This window comes from Phyllostomus hastatus, unplaced genomic scaffold, assembly GCF_019186645.2.
Source record: "Phyllostomus hastatus isolate PE091 unplaced genomic scaffold, TTU_PhHast_1.1 phas_contig_29, whole genome shotgun sequence".
Taxonomy (NCBI): domain Eukaryota; kingdom Metazoa; phylum Chordata; class Mammalia; order Chiroptera; family Phyllostomidae; genus Phyllostomus; species Phyllostomus hastatus.
This window is the reverse complement of record NW_025333835.1, coordinates 4,139,717-4,159,741: the sequence shown is the minus strand read 5'-3', so window position 1 is coordinate 4,159,741 and position 20,025 is coordinate 4,139,717. Positions and strand designations below refer to the sequence as shown.

General features: G+C 35.9%; 1 protein-coding gene across 1 annotated transcript in view; it reads right to left on the bottom strand.

The window, feature by feature from the left end:
• EPSTI1 (epithelial stromal interaction 1) overlaps positions 1-20,025 on the bottom strand; it is a 118,727-nt gene that overhangs the window by 17,871 nt on the left and 80,831 nt on the right. The window contains exon 8 of the mRNA XM_045839129.1: positions 18,056-18,139. Coding sequence (XP_045695085.1) covers positions 18,056-18,139 — 84 coding nt within the window. The remainder of the gene's footprint in view (positions 1-18,055; positions 18,140-20,025) is intronic.

Here is a 20,025-nt window from a genome sequence, read left to right as displayed (position 1 = left end):
TTGCAGAGGATTAAACAGATTGACATGAGGATCAACAGCTCAGTTACTATTTTAGACAGAGGTTCAAGGAAGGCCTGAGGAGATAACTAAAGACCTCATATAAACAAATAATGGGAAAACTACCACCAGATAGAAAAAGGGCCAAAGAATAGAAAGAAGCAGTTCATACATAAATTACATATTGCCTATTAATTTAAAATGGTCACCATCTTCACACACACACACACACACACACACACACACACACATATATATATATAAATAAGATAAAATTTTTCTCCTATCATGTTGACAAAAAGTAGAAAAGTCCATTAATCAGGTACCTTCAGGCACCTTGGGGGAATGTCTAAGTTAGTGAAAAGTAATTTAGTTTTTGGAGGGCAGTATAGCAATAACATGAACATGCAAAATGTACACACCTTTTGGAGAAGTGTTCAAAGATGTCTGCATAAGGACAGTCACAGTAGTATTACTGAAGCAATAAAAGTTCAAGAGAGAGTCAATTCTTGACTTCTGGTCAAGATGGTGGCCTAGGTAAAAACAGCTCACCTCCTTGCACAAGCACATCAAAATCACAACTAAAATGTAAAACAACCATCACTCAGAACCATCAGAAATTGAGTTGATTGGAAGTCTGACAACTATGTAATTAAAGAAACAGGCTGGTCCCACATCCACGTGTGGTGGATAAAAAATCAGAAGGGATATTTTGGGATTGAGGAGTCCCAGCCCCATACCAGGGCCCCCAGCCCAGAGTTCCAGTGCCAGAAAGATAAGTCCTCATAATTTCTGGCTGCAAAAACCAGTGAGGATTGAGTCAGTAGATGAAATTTCTGGAATCCCAAGCAGTTCCTCTTAAAGAACACACACATGGACTTAGGCTCACTCCCTCTGAACTATAGCAACCAGGTAGCAACTTGAAAAGTACTAATAGTATGCAGGGAGAAACCGAAGTGTCAGTTGTCAAGGTAAGAGCTGCGGGACAGAGCAGGCAGAGGCCATTGTCCCTTTTCTGAGCCCTACACCACAGATCCACAGAGCTGGCAGGCTGGCTAACACTGTTTGTCCCACCCTGGAGATCCCCAGAGACTCTGTTCCACCTGACTTATGGGCCCATGCAATCTGCTTTTCCATATCAATGGCTGGTATTGGCTCACACTTCACAACGTCGTAAATCCTATCAAACAAGCAACAGCCAGCCTCAGTGAACCCTCACCCCTGTACCTCTTAGTAACTGGCTACAGGGTGGGCACTCTCAGCAACCAGCCTAGACTCACAGCTTGGCTTCACCTGGGTATCTCCAAGCCCAGCACAAGTAGCAGCCATCTCAGATTGCTTGACAGCTCAGGCAGGGTGGCCTCAGGCAAAACACAGGTAGGGACTGAACTTGGCCTGTATTACCTGGGAAACCCCAGAGCCTGTGTACCCAGTGGACAGATATAGTCCATGTCAGAGCACCAGCACCCTGCCCCTGCACACTTGATCTTCCACAGAGGGTGGAGACTGGTGGTCAGTGGTCATAGTCAGTCCTTGCAGCTGACTGGCTTGGGTAAAACCCTCCCAGTGACCTGCCAACAGCTGTCTAGGCTCAACAAGAGGAGGGTTTGCTCAGCCCACATGAAGGGTGTACCTCAAGTATCCAGCTTGAGTGGTAGGGGAAGCTGTGCCACTGGACCCCATAGGACACCTACTATTTAGGCCATGCTATCAAGACAGAGAGTCATAGCAGCTTTACCTCATACATAGAAACAAATACAGAAATGTTGCCAAAATAAGCAGACAAAGAAACATGGCCCAAATGATAGAACAAATCAAAACTCCAGAAAAAGAGTTAAACAAAATGGAGGTAGAACAATCTATCAGATGCAGAGTTCAAAACACAGGTTATAAGGATGCTCAAGGAACTTAGTGAGGACCTCAACAGCAGGAAAAAAGATCCAGAGAAAAATGAAGGATTCACTAATTAAAATAAAGAACAATTTACAGAGAAACAACATTAGAGTGGATGAAGCCTAGAACCAAATTAATGATTTGAAACATAAGGAATAAAAAAAAACAACCAATCAGAACAACAAGAAGAAAAATCAATCCAAAAAAATGAGGATAATGTAAGCAACCTCTGGGACAACTAGTAGTCCAACATTCGCATCATAGGGGTGCCAAAGGAGAGGAGAAAGAGCAAGAGCAAAAAATTGGAAATCTATTTGAAAAAATGATGAAAGAAAACTTCCCTAATTTGGTGAAGAAAATACACATGCAAGTCCAGGAAGCACAGAAAGTCCCAAACAAAATGAGTGCAAAGGGGCCTACTCCAAGAAACACTGCAATTAAAATGCCAAAGTTTACAAGTAGAGCAAAAATCTTAAAAGCAGCAAGAGAAAAGAAGTTAGTTATCTACAGGAGCATTTCCATAAAACTACCAGTTGATTTCTTAAAAGAACCTTTGCAGACTAGAAGGTATTGGCAAGAAATATTCAAAGTCATGAAAAGCAGGGACCTACAGCCAAGATTGCTCTACCCAGAAAAGCTACTATTTAGAATTGAAAGGCAGATAAAAAGCTTCCAAGGCATGAAAAAATAAAGGAGTTCATCATCACCAAACCATTATTATATGAAATGTTACAGGGACTTACTTAAGAAAAAGAAAAAAAAATCAAAACTACGAACACTAAAATGGCAATAAATACGTATGAACAATTGAATCTAAAAAACACTCTAAGCAAACAAGAATGGAGACAGAATCATGGATATAGAGAGCATTTTGATGGTTGCCAGATGGGAGGGTAGGTGTGGGGAATGGGTGAAAGGTCAGGTTATTAAGAAGTACAAATAGGTAGTTACAGAATAGCCATGGGGATGTAAAAATGCAGGATAGGAAACGGAGAAGCCAAAGAACTTATATGCATGACCCATGGACATGAACAATGGTGTAGAGATTGCCTGAGGGACAGGGGGTGCTGGGTGGAGTGGGGCAAAATGGGAAAAATTGGGACAACTGTAATAGCATAAACAATAAAATATAATAAAAATAAGTAAATAAAAAAGTTCAAGAGAAAGTCATAATGCTCATTAAAAAGGAACTGGCACAATAACAGATCATCTACACCACAGGTGGCAAACACTAGGCCCGAGGGCTGAATCCAGCCCTCCACCTTGTTTTATCGAGCCCGGTACCTTGTTTCTACCTGGTGGCAGCGCCAAGCTCTCACTTAACTGTTAGGGAGTAGTTACATTTACACAGTCCTAAAGTTACATTCGGCCCTTTAAAGGCAACCACGAGGCTGATGTGGCCCCCTGTGAAAATGAGTTTGACAGCTCTGATCTACACAATGGAAACTTTGCAACAGTTACAAAAAATAAGGTAGATGGAGGAGAGGGGAAGTAGCAATGGAGACCTCTCTTAAGGTAATTAAATGATAACAGGTAGGTCTGAGCAGCTTTGGGATGGCTTTGTGTAAATAGAAAATATACACATAAATCCATTTTAAGTCTTATTTGTTGATGTACATCATATTTAAAACATTTTTTATGGGAAAACACACATTAAAATGTTAACTGGAATTATCACTGGGGAGAGACATGGAGGGTAGATGGGCAAGGTAGGAAGTTTAAACATCATATCTCATTTTAGATTTTAACTTTTGAACCATATGAATATAGTACTTCCTCATACCAGCAACAGAGGTTTATCTGTGTGGGACACTGTTTCTGCTTCTTTACACTTTCCCTTGTTTAAAAATCCCAATAAATATTGTTTTTAATACTTAAAGATGTTAAAGAGCAAAACACTATATTATGATACCAAGGATTTTTAGAGAAAAAGAAGGGGACAGAAGAGAGAAACATACAGCATCCTGTGACAGAGGCCAAGGAGAGAGGAGAAAAAACCCAGAGCAGGAGAAAAACAGGGATGGGTAGCTGATGAGGCCTCACCATGTAAGAACATTGCTCTGTACTACAGAAGAAGGGACTCTGGCTTTGCTGCACTCAGGATCATTATTTTACCACTCACAAGGCATATTTTCTAGGGACAGGCTGGCTTTTTTTTTTTGGTACCATAAAGAATAATTTCAACTAATTAATTTGTTCTGCTAAATTGATAGCCACTACTGATGCATCCACATGCTTTATGAGCATCTTTTTGGTTCATTTACTGGGTTCTCACACAGAATTGCACTACCTAGTTGGACAGATACAAAATAAATTGTTTCTATTCCAAGGACTGATCTTTGGACATTAAGAAAATCAAAATATTCTAAGCAGGAGGGACATGATGCACAGCACCTGAGATACTTCAAGTCCTTTCCCACTCAATACATTTGTTGAGCACCAATCATTTTTCAGACACCTGGATTTATTCTAAGGGTACAGATGCAAATAGATGCTTCAATTTAAATTTACAATTTAGTAGGGAGAAAGACCCAGAAACAACCATGATACAAAGCAGAAAGAAAGAAATACACTGATGAATACAATTTCAAGCAACATGACCTGGGAGTATGAAGGAAGGGAGACAAACAAGAGAAACAAGGAGCAATTGTTTCTGGGTGTTGTTTAATAATTTAAGTGTGTCCATGAAGCCTCCCAGGAGAAAGAGAGTGTCTTTAGACTGCTCTTGACAACTCCCTGCATTCAGACAGAGCTCCATTCCAAGAGTATACCATCTTGGAGGTGCCAAAACAGAACTTCCTGTAAATACCGGCCAAGTGGTGTATGGTAAATGAGAACAACACTGTAAATGCTGCTGCCTGTGTGCACCCTGCTGGGGCTCTCCTGTCAGAGGACAGGTTGCTCTGCTGGGGCCCTGCAAGTGAGTACTGAGAGTCAGTGCTGGGGGCCCCAGCTAACAGCAAGAAGTAACAGGGTCATTACCATCTCTTGCTAGAAGCTGTAGAAATTGCTTCTATGCTCCCATTTACCCAAAGGTTAAATATTGGATTGGCCAGGAAGTGCCTTTTTTTTGTTTTTTTGTTTTTTACTGTAAGATGGCTCCACTAGCACTTAGTTATCTTAACTTCATTCAAAACAATTTTGTTAGATCATATTGTGACAGCTGTCATATCAGCATGCATTTAAAAAATTTATCAAAATCAGTGAATTTTTGTGTAGCCATTTTAATACTGAATATGAAAGAAAACAAGCAACATTTTGGGCCTGTTATGCTTTACTATTTCAAAAAAGGTAGAAACACAACTGTAACACAAAAAGATTTCTGCAGTGTATGGAGAAAGTGCTGTGACTGATCAAATGTGTCAAAACTGGTTTGCAAAGTTTCATGCTGGAGATTTCTTGCTGGATGATTCTCCACAGTCAGGCAGACCATTTGAAGATGATAGTGATCAAATTGAGACATTAATTGAGAACAGTCAATGTTATACCAAGCAGGAGAGAGCCGACAATACTCAAAATATCCAAATCAAGTGTTGAAAATCATTTGCACCTGCTTGATTATATTAATCACTTTGATGTTTGGGTCCCACATAAGCAAAAAAAAAAACTTTCTTGACTGTATTGCTGCATGTGATTCTCTACTTAAACATAATGAAAATGTTCTGTTTTTAAAACAGAACATATGATGGGCAATATAAAGTGGATACTTTACAATAATAATATAGTGGGGCAAGTGAAATCAACCACCAGCAACGACACCAAAGGATGGTCTTCATCTAAAGAAGATGATATTATGTATATGGTGGGATTGGAAGGGAGTCCTTTATTATGAGCTCCTTCCTCAAAACTGAACAATTAATTCCAACAAGTACAGCTCCCAATTACACCAACTAAAACAAACAAGTGACAAAAAGCATCTAAAATTAGTCAACAGAAAAATGCCCCATCTTCCATCAGGATAACATAAGATTGCATGTTTCTTTGATGACCAGGCAAAAACTGTTACAGCTTGGCTGGGAAGTTTTGATTCTTCCACTGTATTGACCAGACATTGAGCCTTTAGATTTCCATTTATTTTAGTCTTTACAAAACACTTTTAATGGAAAAAATTTCAATCCCTGGAAGACTATAAAATGTATCTGAAACAGTTCTTTACTCAAAAAGATAAAAATTTTGGGGACTATGGAATTATAAAGTTACCTGAAATGTGGCAGATGGTAGTGGAACAAAATGGTGAATACGTTGTTCAATAAAGTTACCGGTGAAAATGAAAAATGTCTTTTATTTTTACTTTAAAACTAAACAAGCTTTTTGGCCAACCCAATACAACGGATGGGTGTGTACAAGGCTGGACACTGGAGAAACCAGATGAAGCTAGAGTAAAAAGCATGCTCCATAGCAAGACTGTGGTACAATAATCAAAGACTGGGATATGGCCATTTAAAAATTATGTCTGAAATCCAGCGACATGTGTTCTGATATGGTTTAGCTTAACTGCTCTGTGTAAGCATTAAAGTGCCATCACCCAGGAAGGTCAAACTTCTCCCAGGAGAGGATGTCCTCTTAACTCAACAAAGTGGAAAGACAGTGGAAACAGAGTTAAAGAACCCTTTCCTTTGAAACCGTTTTTAAATACAGGAGAGTTCTGAGGGGAGAGGAGACAGTTTAGAGAAATCCAGGTTCTGCTGCTCCCCATAGTACTAATGCCTTGCCCAGTAGAACAAAGATAGCCTTGGCTACAAGACGAAAAGTGAAAACTACCCCCTCAAAATTGAGAAGATCAACCAATTAAAGAAAGTAAATACTAATGGGAAAAGTAGGTGAGTAAAAATAGCATTAATAATGTATACTCCCTCTTATTATTGTTAGTTCTATCATTGTAATATAAAAGGGAGTTCCACCTACAATAATCATTGAATCACACAGCTCTGTATGAGGTCTGTCCAGAAGATATCCAGCCACATATATGAAAAATAGAGATATTTACTGAAGAAGATACAAGAAACACTGTATATAGGACAATGATGTCTCAGTCCCCTTCAAAGTAGGCACCTTGGGACCTCACACAGTTCTCCCAATTGTCATCAGCTACACTGTCGTATTTTCCTGAATTTCATCAAGTCTGAAATCTCTTCCCTTTCAAAGGTGATTTTAGTTTTGGGAAAAGCCAAAAGTCACAGGGTGCCAAATATGTACTGTATGGGGACTCAGTGACCTGGATGATTTGATGTTTCACCAAAAAACTCTGCATGAGCTGTGAGGCATGAGTGGGTGCATTGTTGTGATGAGTCTACTGATCACCAGTTGACCATAGGCTGCAGCCTTCTGAATCATCCAAATAGTTTCCTTGGAGGAATGTTCAAGCTTAACACAAAATTTGATGCAGATCTGTTGTTCTACTCACTCAGTCATTTTGAACACAATGGCCACACAGTACATATACTCACTTAATGGCATCTACCACCCCACTGACTAGTATAGTGAAGTTGTCATTGTTCATGCATGCAAATTCCAGTTCACTCTTCCTTTGCTGCCAGGTTATATCGATGTTGCACAATCCATTCTGGTTATATTAACAGTGGCTGGACACTTTCTGGACATACCCTGATGAGATTCAAGAAAATACAACAGGGCAGTTGATGGCAAATGGGAGAACTATGTGAGGGGCCAAAGTGCCTATTTTGAAGGGGACTGAGGTGTCATTGTCATATGTACAATGTTTCTTGTATCTTCTTCAATAAATATCCCTATTTTTCATAGTACATTGTTGGATACTCTCTGGACAGACTTCGTATTTCCTATCAACTTTCTTCTTTTAAAAAAATATTTTTCTCATAAAAATTATTCATTGTGGAAATATATAAAGTATAGGAACTATAAAAGAAAATATAATAACCACTCATTAAAAACTCCTATTCAAAGATAAACTAACATGTCAATATATTTCCTTTATTCCTTAATATACATAGATTATAGCTTTATATCATCACTTCAGGCCACATTTACAGACCTACCACATGCCAGGCATTAGGACAAACCCTCCACATGCTGTCTATCATATAATCCTAGAAGTGATGTCATGAGGTAAATAGCATCCCTATCAGATATAACAGATGAGGCTTGGAGAGATGAAGTAATTTTTGCACAAAGTACAATAAGAAGAGGTAGATTTCTAAACTCCCTCAGACTATTTTATATTTTTTTCACTTTCATATAGGTGAACATATTCCCATGTCTTTAAAACATGGCAGTTAATTGCTGCACAATATTCCAAATGTCAAAATCTTCAAATCCTCTATTGCTGATGAAATGGTTTTAAACTTTCCATTAATATCAGTTTAAAAACAAACCATCTTGTACATACATCTTGTGTGTATCCCTCATTATTTCCTCAGAATAAACATACACCACTAAAATCTAATACTTTCACTTACAGGAAACTCTTCAGAATTTGATGTCGTTGAAGAGCCCTTCAGTTCACTTCTCACCAGCAGAAGTACAAGGGATTTTGAAGTATATTTTAATAGTTAATCATGTTAAGTTCTCCTTGCCCCAGCAAACACACAAATTATTATCCATATTTTTCAAAAGCCTCTTGTTTAATCTCATGATTATTTTCCCAGCTGAAATGTAGAAAGGATTTTTCAAGCTGCCTCAAATTCCATTGAAAATTTTATTGGATTTGCATTAAATCATAAATTAATTTGGATGGAACTGCAGCTATTACAATATTGAATTTTACCACTCAGGTACATTATCATCTCTATTCAAACTGACAGTCATGGATTATAGCAAACTTTGGTTTAGTTTTTTTTTTTAATTGAGTGATTTCTTATGTAGTTGCTTTTCGATGAGATATTTTTATTCCATTATATTTTCTAATTAATTTTTGCTGATGTATGAGAAAGTTGTTGAGATACATATGTATATATGTGTGTATATATGTACATATATATATTTTATATCCAACTCTTGCTTACTTAACTTCATTTGTCTAGTCATTTTTCAGTTGATTCTCTTGGAATGTACAGGCAAATTGCTCTCATCCATAGATAACTATAAAGTAAGTAATTATTTTCAGTAACTTTTTAACTTTTGTCTTTTAAGTTGGCTAAACAATTCCTAAACCTTGTTCATTTTATATTGAGATTCTTTTTAACTTAAAAGAGTTTTTTATCAAATTATTTTGAGGGGAACTAGGTTAGAATTTCCAGCACAGTACAGGTTGGTGGTAGGAGTTGCATGTAACCTTATGTTTTTCACTGCTCTTGTATATTACCACTGAGTATAATGTTGGTTATTGGTTTGAAAGACTACATGTACGCTAAGAAAACAATTTATTTCTAATTCATTCATTTTTTTAATTGATAGGAGAGGTCAAAATTTATCAATAACTTTTTTTACAGCTAAAAAGCTAGCCAAATTTTTATTTCTCTCATGACCTATCTTATTGCAGTGATAAAATATAAAAAGTTAAATAGTTAGTGGCCTTTGTCAGGTAGCTCAGTTGGTTAGAGCATCATCCCAATACACCAAGGCTGCAGGTTCAATCACTGGTCAGGGCACATACAAGAATTAACCAATGAATGTATAAATAAGTGGAAGAAAAAAAACTGATATTTCTCCCTCTCTCTCAAATCAATTTTTAAAAGTTATATAGTGATCTTTGCATTCCTAGAATAAACCTTACTTTGCCATGATAAGTTATTTAAGAGACTAATACCATAAATTAGAATTTTCTTCTAGATGTTAATCTCTATAAGTTACTGTGTGCATTTATGTGCTCTCTTTATCAGTCTGTGATATTATACAGATGGTAGTTAAATAACATTAATCCTAAATTATTTCATCTTCTTCCTCACTATAAAATAATTTATAAAGCAAAGAAAAAAATTGTTCCTCATAAACTCCAAAGAACATGACCATAAAACGACCCAAGTTTAGATTGTTAGGGGGAAGTAATTCTCACAAATTTTAGAAATTACTTGCATTTTATTTGTCTTTATATATTTTGATCATTTAAACTATTTTAGTTTTATATTTTCTTATAAAATCATTCACTGAGTACACATATTCAATTTATTAGCACAGTATATTATTGATAGTAATATAAACTTAAATCTTGTCTAAATCCATGATTTCAGTCCATAGATTTGCATTTCAAATGTTGTGTATTTGCATTTTTCTCACTTCTTATTGATTAGAATTGCCAGTGACTTCTTCATTTTGTTGATCTTATCAAAGAACAAGCTGTTGGGTTTTTATAACAGCTGTTTCTTAAAGTTTTATTATTAATTTCTGTTCTTATCTTAATTACTTCCTTCAGTAGCTGTTTATTGTTCCTGCTCTAAATTCTTGGACTGGATATTTAATTCATCATTTTTTGATACTGATTTGATTTAAACTTATGATCTTTCTGGGTATAATGTCTCAGAATACAGCTTTGCATGCATTCTTCATAAGGTGCTCTCAGAATAAGTTTTATATACTCTAAAATTTTCTATCTACCCAATAATTTAAGCATTTTAAAATATTTTTGGTTTATTTTTACTTTCCAAATGACTATATAAAATTTTAAAAACATGCAAAAATCAGTAGTGTAATCAGTCTACAATAATTTTTTTAAATTCCTGAAAGATAGAAAAGAGAGAGGATAAATTATACACAGAAACAAATACATGGGATAAGCTGGCACTGAGCTAGCAGTGCTTCTGAATGAGCTCCAGCAGGGAATACTGACATGGCCATTAGGTGATCATCTAGAGGACTGCATTGAAAGCAGTTTGACAGTGGGCTCTCTCCCCTCCACAGTACACACTAGAGAGCATTGACATGGTCCACAGGGTAAACAGTGAATGGGGATGGGTATCTGGGCTCAGAGAAACAGAACAATGTCCCAGAGATCTAGTGATTATAGGAAAACAAGAGGCTACCACATATAGAAGACAAGCTCTTGCATATCTCACTTAGCAGGAAACTCAAAGAAATATGACATGATAACCATGAATCACCAAACATTTGACAAAGAAAACCATTAGAGATAAAACTTATAATGAAAAGGGAAAAATACTGTTGAAATAATAAATAGAAATTTTAATGCCTATACAATTATTTACCATCAAAGAAATTGGGAAGAATATTGAACTTATAAAGCAGAACATTGCTGTGAAAAAATAAATCAGCAATCATGGTAAATAAACAAATTCAATACATTTGCCAAGTAAGCAGGATAAAAACTTATGAAATAATTTAGTAAGCAGGGTGATCTACCTACAGGTTTCTCTCAGAATGCAATGAAAAAGGCCAAGGAGACAAAGTATAAGAAAAACAATTAAGAAATATGGAGAACAGATGTAGAATTTCCAAAATCTATTTGATATCTATCCCAGAAATGGAAAACAGAGTCAACATATATTTAGGGAAAAATGTAAAAAGAAAATAGGAATTTCCTAGAATTGAAGACATGTATTTTGAGATTAAATGGGTCAAGCAAATGTCTTACAAGATTAAAACAAAAACACTGAAATTCCTTATCATGGGGAACAGAGAAGAGAGAAAATAGGAGAAGAAAATAACAGAACAGAGAAAATTCAAGGAGTCAAGAAAATAAAGAACAGAAAACAATTAAAAAGTAAATTCTGTAGCAAGGATATGTGCAAATATACAGTAATAAATGAGACTACATTAAACTTATCTATTAAAAGAGATTGTAAAACAGGGCAAAATAATCAGCCATTCTTGTCATTAGAAATATAATTTAAGCCAAGTGACACAGAGAAGTTAAAATTAAGTGATGGAAAAAGAAATAGTCACATACATTCTAACAAAAAAAACTGGCAGAGAAAGGACAGGAATCCAACAAAATAGAAAGACAAAAAGAAATCCAGCTGAAAATCTTTAAGTGGAAAGAGTAATATACTTCATATTGACCAAAATTTACATTGAAAGGGCAGAATTTCCATAAGTCTCATTGGTTGGAACTGCTTCCCATAACATGGCTGAACAAATCACAGTCAAGAGGAATGGAATTTTCATGAAAGGTTAAACCAATTGGGATGGGATCCCTGGGACTGGAGTGGTGTTTGTCTTCTCTGAAACACAGGCCATGCTAAGTAGGTTGGATGCCTGAAGAAAAAATTAGGGTTTTAGGAGAGAAGTAGGCAACCAATAATGTTTTATACACTACTCTGAAGCTATTACAACACAATTTATGTCTTTTGCAATATTACTACACTGTGATTAGCTACTATAAAATAAAAAGTGTAATGTTTTATTTTATCTCCTTTTAATTGTCTATCTCCTCCATCATTAAAAAGTAAACTTCAGGAGGGCAGGAACCTTGTCTACACTGTTTTTTTTTCTCTCTTTTTTTTAAATAGGAACAGGATACTTTTTTAAAAAAAGATTTTATTTATTTATTTTTGGATAGAGGGGAAAAGAAGGGGAGAGAGAGAGAGAAGAACATCAATGTGTGGTTGCCTCTCACGTGTTCTCCACTGGAGACCTGGCCTGCAACCCAGGCATGTAGCCTGACTGGGAATCAAACCAGGGAACCCTTTGGTTCCCAGGTCTGTGCTCAATCTACTGAGGTATACCAGCCACAGATTTTTTTTTTAATTAAATTTGAGTGCTACTGGTTAATAAGATTATACAGGTTTCAAGTGTATATTTTTATGGCACATGATCTATATATTGCATTTTATGTCTACCACCCAAAGTCAAATCATCTTCTGTTACTATATATTTGACTCCTTTTACCCCACCCCTTTCCTCTGGTAACCACCACACTGTTGTCTGTGTCTATGAGTTTTTGTTTTTATTGTGTGTTCATTTGTTGTTTTCAGTTTTATATCCCATATATGTGAAATTATATTGTTCTTTACTTTTTCTATCTGACTTATTTTGCTTAACATGATATTCTCAAGGTCCATCATGTTGTCACAAATGACAGTATTTCATCTTTTCTCATGGCTGAATAGTACTCCATTGTATATATGTACCACACCTTCTTTAACCAATCATCCAGCAAAGGACACCAGTTGTTTCCATGTCTTGGCCACTATAAATAATGCTGCAATAAACATAGGGGTGTATATATCTTTGCAAATACATGTTTTCAATTTTGGGGGGTAGATACTCAGAAGAGAGGCTGCTGGGTTATATGGTAACTCTATTCTTATTTTTAAAGGAACCTCGATACTGTTTTCCATAGTAGCGGCACCAGTTTACCTTCCTATCAGCAGTGAATGATGGCTCCTTTTTTTTTTACAACCTGTCCAACACTTGTTACTACTTGTTTTATGGATAATAGCCATTCTAACAGGTGTGATGTGGTATCTCATTGTAGTTTTGATTTGCATTTCCCAGATAGTTAGTGTAGTTGAGCATGTTTTCATATATCTGTTGGTTATTTGTATGTCTTCTGGAAGAAGTGTCTGTTCAGGTCCTCTGCCAATTTAATTGGTTTGTTGTTTGTGTGGTATTGAGTTATATGAGTTCTTCATATATAGGGTGGGCCAAAAGTAGATTTACATTTGTGTGAATATGTGAAACAGAGTTTATTCTTGTATTATTATTTACTATAGCATTATTTTTCCATACAAACAAATGTAAATCTATTTGTGCCCCATCCTATATTTTGGATTAACCCCTTGTCAGAGCTATTGTTTGCAAATAGCATCTTCCATTCAGTAGGTTGCATTTTTGTTTTGCTGGTGTTCTCTTTTGCTGTGCAAAAGCTTTTTAGTTCAATATAGTCCCTTTCATTTATTTTTGCCTTTACTTTCTTTGCCTTTAGGGTCAAATTCATAAAATCTTCTCTAAGACCAAGGTCCATAATTATGTTTTCTTCTATGTAATTTATTGTTTTAGGTCATATATCTATGCCTTTGATTCATTTTGAGTTAATTTTTACATATGGGAACTATCCTGTTCTTAATTGAAGCTCTAGCATCTTACACAAGACTCAGCATATAATAGGAGCTCACTATATATTTGTTGATGGGATGAATTAATGGATGGATACATGAATGAATATAAAAATAGATTATTCTTGCCCTGGCTGGCGTAGCTCAATGGATTGAGTGCAGGCTGCGAACCAAAGCATCGCAGGTTCGATTCTCAGTCAGGGCACATGCCTGGGTTGCAGGCCATGACCCCCAGCAACCAAACATTGATGTTTCCCTCTCTCTCTCTTTCTCCCTCCCTTCCCTCTCTAAAAATAAATAAATAAAATCTTAAAAAAATAGATTATTCTCAGATACTTGAAGCAAAATGCAGTAAAAAGGCCAGAAAGAAAAGTTTTAAAGTGGTGTTGTTAAATACTGTTACAGAATTACAGGGAGACAGGGATTCCAAAAAGACCACTGAACTGAATGTTCAGAAGGGATTTTACCTTCAAAGAGTTGTTTCAGTAAGAGCATTTGGGAATGTAAAAAATTAAGGATGATGTATGTAGTAAAGATATGATTAAAAAGTTTCTGCACAGCTAAAGAATCACCATGAAAATGAAAGGGAAACCAATCATATGGGAGAACATATTTGCCAATGATAAATCGGACAAGGATTTGATCTTCAAAATATATAAAGAACTCATCTGATTCAACACCTGGAAGACAAACAATTCAATTAAAAAATTGGCAGAGGACCTGAATAAACACTTCTCCAAGAAGAACATATAGAGGGCATATGAAAGGATGCTCAACATCACTAGCCATCAGAGTACAATGAGATACCACCTCACACTGGTCAGAATGGCCATCATAAACAAATCAAGAAACATGTGCTGGTGAGGATGTAGAGAAAAGGGAAACCTAGTGCACTATTGTTGGGAATGTACACTGGTGCAGCCACTGTGGAAAATAATATGAAATTTTCTCAAACAACAAAAAAATGGAACTGCATTTTGATCCAGCAATTCTACCACTGGGAATATACCCTAAGAATCCTGAATCAGCAATTCAAAAGAACTTATGTACCCCAATATTCATAGCAGTGCTATTTACAATAGCCAAGTGCTGGAAACAGCCTAAGTGCCCATCAGTAGATAAGTGGATCTGAAAACTGTGATACATTTACACAGTGGAATACGACACAGCAGAAAGATAGAAGGTGCTCCCACCTTTTGCAACAGCATGGATGGAATGGGGGAATATTATGCTAAGTGAAATAAACCAGGCAATGAAAGAGAAATACCATATTACCTGAGCTGTAAGAGGAATCTAATGAACAAAATAAACTGAGCAAAATAGAACCAGAGGCATGGAAACATGGAACAGGTTGACAGTGACCAGAGGAGAGGGGAGGAGTATTAAGGTGGAAGGAAGGGGAAGGGACTAGTCAAGGAACATGTATGAATGACCCATGGACATGGACAACAGTATAGGGCAGAGGTGTCAAACTCATTTTCACTGGGGGCCACATCAGCCTCGCAGATGCTTTTCAGGGGCCAAATGTAGTTTTAGGACAGTGTAAATATAACTACCTTTAACAGTTGAGTGAGAGCTCATGTTGCCACTGGGTAGAAACAAGGTGCTGCTGGGCCGGATAAAACAAAGGGGAGGGCCAGATTTGGCCTAAGGGCCTTGCATTTGACACCTGAAGTATAGGGATTAACTATGGGAGTAGGAGGTGGGCTGGGCGGAGGAAGGCAAAGGGGGAAAAATTGGGACAGCTGTAATAGAATAACAATAAAAATACTCTAAAAATATGATTATAGTAATATTACCTTTGTCTTTTTACTAATTTGGTAGAAGCAGAAAAGGTGATGTATCAGAATAGCAGAATCAGGGAAGGGGTTAGTTGGTTTGTTCGTTTTAGAATGAATGCAATAGTGAGCATATTAGTTGATAAAAAAGTATCAGTCAATAGAGTAAAAATACTGAAGGTATAGAGGGGGAAAGGGAATTACAAATAAATTGTAGAAAAAGGAACTTAATCACATGTAAACAGAGAAAAACCTACTGTCCCCAGAGACCATAGTAAAACAATGTGAAAGTCAGTGACATAAAGAACCAAATAAATGTACTGTCACCTCAACTTAACCTAGATGATGTATTTACAAGTTATTCCAAAGAAGGTATTCAATAAATATTTGTTAAATGAATGGAATGAACAGATACATGAATAAATGCAATGATATAAATGTGTTGTTTTCTGTTTCTTACCAAAGACATGATCTTTCTTGTTTCTCTTAAGCTAAATCATTGAAGTGATAAGGAATGACAGATTCTACCAATCAGGGAATGCCTTCAGTGGACATTTTCTAACAACAGATTCAATAAAAGTACGATAAATACCCTAATGTGTTATACCATTATTGAAACCCCTAATGATGGAATTATCTATGTGCTAATATTATTCATTTTACCAAAGGCTACAGTAAGTACAGGGAAACAGCTCATATAAAAGAAAAGTATGTTCAATCAATAACTAGGAAATATGTATGTATCAATATTTGTCAAACTCTAGAAGAAAAATAAGATTAAGAAATAAAAAGCTTAATTTTCACTGTTTAATAACTAACTGCCCAACCTGAAAATTAAATCCCAGATCTGATTTTCTAATCTGTTGAGCATTCTCTTTGTAAAATGTTTTACTTTTAATGGTTTTCACATTCCAAAAATATACACGAAACTTTATAAAATACTATTTAAAATTCACACAGGAGTTACTTTAAAATAAGTCGTATGTATGCTAACTTCGTAAGACTCTCCTCTGCACCTACCTCAGGCTTAGTAGTAAATTAAAAGATCACAGAAACAGCTTAACACTTCCATGTCATTTGAAATTGAATGACATTGAAAATACAACATGAGTATATACCAGATTTAGCTTCTACTGGTTAACTCCCAGAATATTACTATAATGTTGCTTATTTAATTGTGGATTTCAATACAGCCTTTGTCAAAAGAAAAATATATTTCTTTTTTAAAAAAACACTAGAGAATAAAAATGTCTCATAGCTTAGAAGCTTAATAACTAAATGTTGAATTTGCATTATTCTTTCAACAATTTAATTACTGCCTACCATAAACAAAACAGGTTAGTGACAGTCATTTGTACTGTGTGTTGGGTGAAACCATGAGCAAGGAAGGGATTGACTGCTGTTGGAAGGAGGGTAACACTCAAAAGAGTCAAATTATAGCAACAACAATTAGTAAAATATATATATAGTTCATTTCATAATGTGAGTTTCACACACAACTGTAATCATAAATTACCCTTGTGTGGCAAAGACATAAAGATGAAAAATTAAACCAAATCAAGGAAATGTGAACTCAAGCTAATTGTATAATTGATGAAATAGATTTGAGAGAGATTCTGGAATAAATGACAGGATATATAAATCACCAATATAGTAAAAATAAAAGTTAGAAAATGAGAATTATGGGGAAAATAATGGTCTCCAACTAGCCAAATAACTTATTTTGCTTTTTCAAAGGACTTGGAATGCAGTGGCACCTCAGAGCTAACCTCTGGTATTCTGCCCTATTCTCAGCTCATGCTGAGGAGCTCCTGGCCCTTTCTAGGTCTATGTATCAAAGCAAGTATGACCATCAAGTCAGAACACTGAATGTTTTCCGTGGCTGTGCCAGAAATTTCATATTCTAATGAGGATTACCCTTCTAAGCACTCTTCTTAGGAGGCTCTGCATTCGGTGCACTTATTTCTACTCCTCAGAAACTTTGAACTGCCTCACATATTTATATATAGAGAGAGAGTATCTTTATGCCCTTTATATGTGTATTTTAGGTGAATATTTAAGCCAGTTTCATGAATGTGTATACCTACTTTGTATGCACTATAGCATTCCCTGAACACTGCTTATAATATCATATGCACATGTTTGAATTAAAAAATGGCAGTGACATTGTTTATATTTTGTAGATGAGAAGTTCACGAGTGTTCTTTAATTTCCATGAACTGCTGGCACCAATTATAACAGACACACTGTAACCCCTATGGGATAAAGTAGTATGGTAGTTTTAACTAGAATTAGCCACCATATTTTAAGACATACCCACATCTCACTTTTTAGCATTAATGGCTTGTGTTATTTTTTCAGGATTTTCATGCATATAAATATTTCTGTTCAAGAAACACTTCAAAATCATTGTCAGAAGTAAATAATAATTAGCAATGACTAACAGGGTATTGTGAATACCTTCCGATGTTGTTCTTCCTTCATCTTTTGTAATTTTCGATTTTCTTCTTCCTTTAGAGAATCCTTATACACCTGGCTTCTGGCCTGTAAAGGCATAGGAAGAAAATCATAGGAAAAAGCACCACCACAATATACCAGCCTGCCTACCATGGATCTGGTTTTAATTAACTCATCCTCTGTACTAAGCATACAGCATGCTTACCATACACACTTGCCTATTGAATGATTTATGCATATGTCTGAAAATGTCCCTTGGGATATATAAAAAAGAAGGCTAGTAAGGCACATTTTAAAGTATGATCTATAAACTAAGCTTTAAAAATATCAACTCAGAGATAGTCAACATACTGTGTTCTTTCTAATGAGAAGGCTTTGAAATAGAGAAAGAGTTAAATATTTTTCAAGAATATTCCAACTGACTGATCAGTCAATATCAAGGACAAGCCACAGTGACACTGACTTAGAAGCACTGACATATCTACTGCTCACTAATGGTATCCTATTAAATAGCCTGTCAACTGGTGACTGATACCACACAATTCCAGATGTGCATTTCTTTCTAAGTCTTTGCATTCCCAATCTATACCTGAGGCTCATTCCTAATTTCAAGCAGAAAAACAAGGCCTGTTTAAGAGCACAAGAGTCATCATTCTGCCTGAATTAGGACCAGGAGGAGCCTTAAGAGAGCTAGCACACACAGCAGGATGTCTTTAGTCCCACTGACCCACCATGTCAGGGTTCCACACACTGGCACAGTAACCAGATATTCCAGAATTTATGAGATGTCAAGTATTCTGTCTCTCACACTGATTTGTAGTAAGGCACAGAGGCCAGGCTGATAAGCTAATGTGTACGAAATTCCGTTTTTCTCATAAAACTACCAGCATCCTCATAGCAGTAGGCTACATATTTCAGGCCTAACTCTTTGGACTAATAATCCATAAAGCTTATGTAGGCTCATCTTCCCCACCCTTTTTTCTTACTATAATATTTCCTCAAGCACTTCTTAATTCATTCCCCCATTTCTGTCATTATAAAACCCATTTTTCATCAAATAATTTCATCAATAACATTACTAATTAGAATAGTGGAGCTCTGAGTTATTGTTCAGAAATCCGTTGTATATCCAAACCCGCCCCCATAGCTATATCCTCTTATCTATATCCTCAACAAAAGGCAACTACGATAGGACAGAATGACCCCTTATTTTTAGACAAGGCTAGTCTTCATCACAAATATTCTATATAAAACCTAAAAGGCGGGGAAAGGGACAACGGAATATATCTTCTAATCAAGATATTAAAAGAAGGAGTAAAATATTTAATTACATCAGAAATGATGACTTGAGTCGGGAACCTAAATTCTATTGTACTCCTTCCTTTTAAACTTAACCACTTATTCTTTAACAGAATATGGTCCTAGTTTTTGACCTAAAAAGAAAAGTTAGATATATAAAGTGTCATTTAAAAGGCTACAGAAACTGGGAGGTCACACAGCACCTTACTATGAAGACTTTAAAGTTATTTGCCATCCTAATGTGTGCTCACCCATTTGTGATCTCTAGGCAGGATAGGAAGTTTCTGTTTAGAAATAGGGGAGAAAAAACTTTTGATCACTATTTTTCTTAGTTCTAAGTGCTAGAATTGTCTATGTCACTGTATTCACATATTTTTTTCTATCATTAAATACTAATTCAACATATTAAAACTTAAATTTTTGTTATTCAACTAAAATGCAGTTTTAATTATCCTCTCCCAAAAGCTATACTTATAATATAAGCATTCAATAAATAATATTTAAGCCTCCTGTGTGTAAGCACTGTGGTAAGACATGATCCTAGACCTCAAGTACTAATGGCTTAGTGTGGAAGACAGACAAGAAGGTTAATCACTACAGTACATCATGATAGCTACAAAGAAGGATATTTAATTAAACTGGATCAAAAATATTTTCTTAAAGTGGATGACACA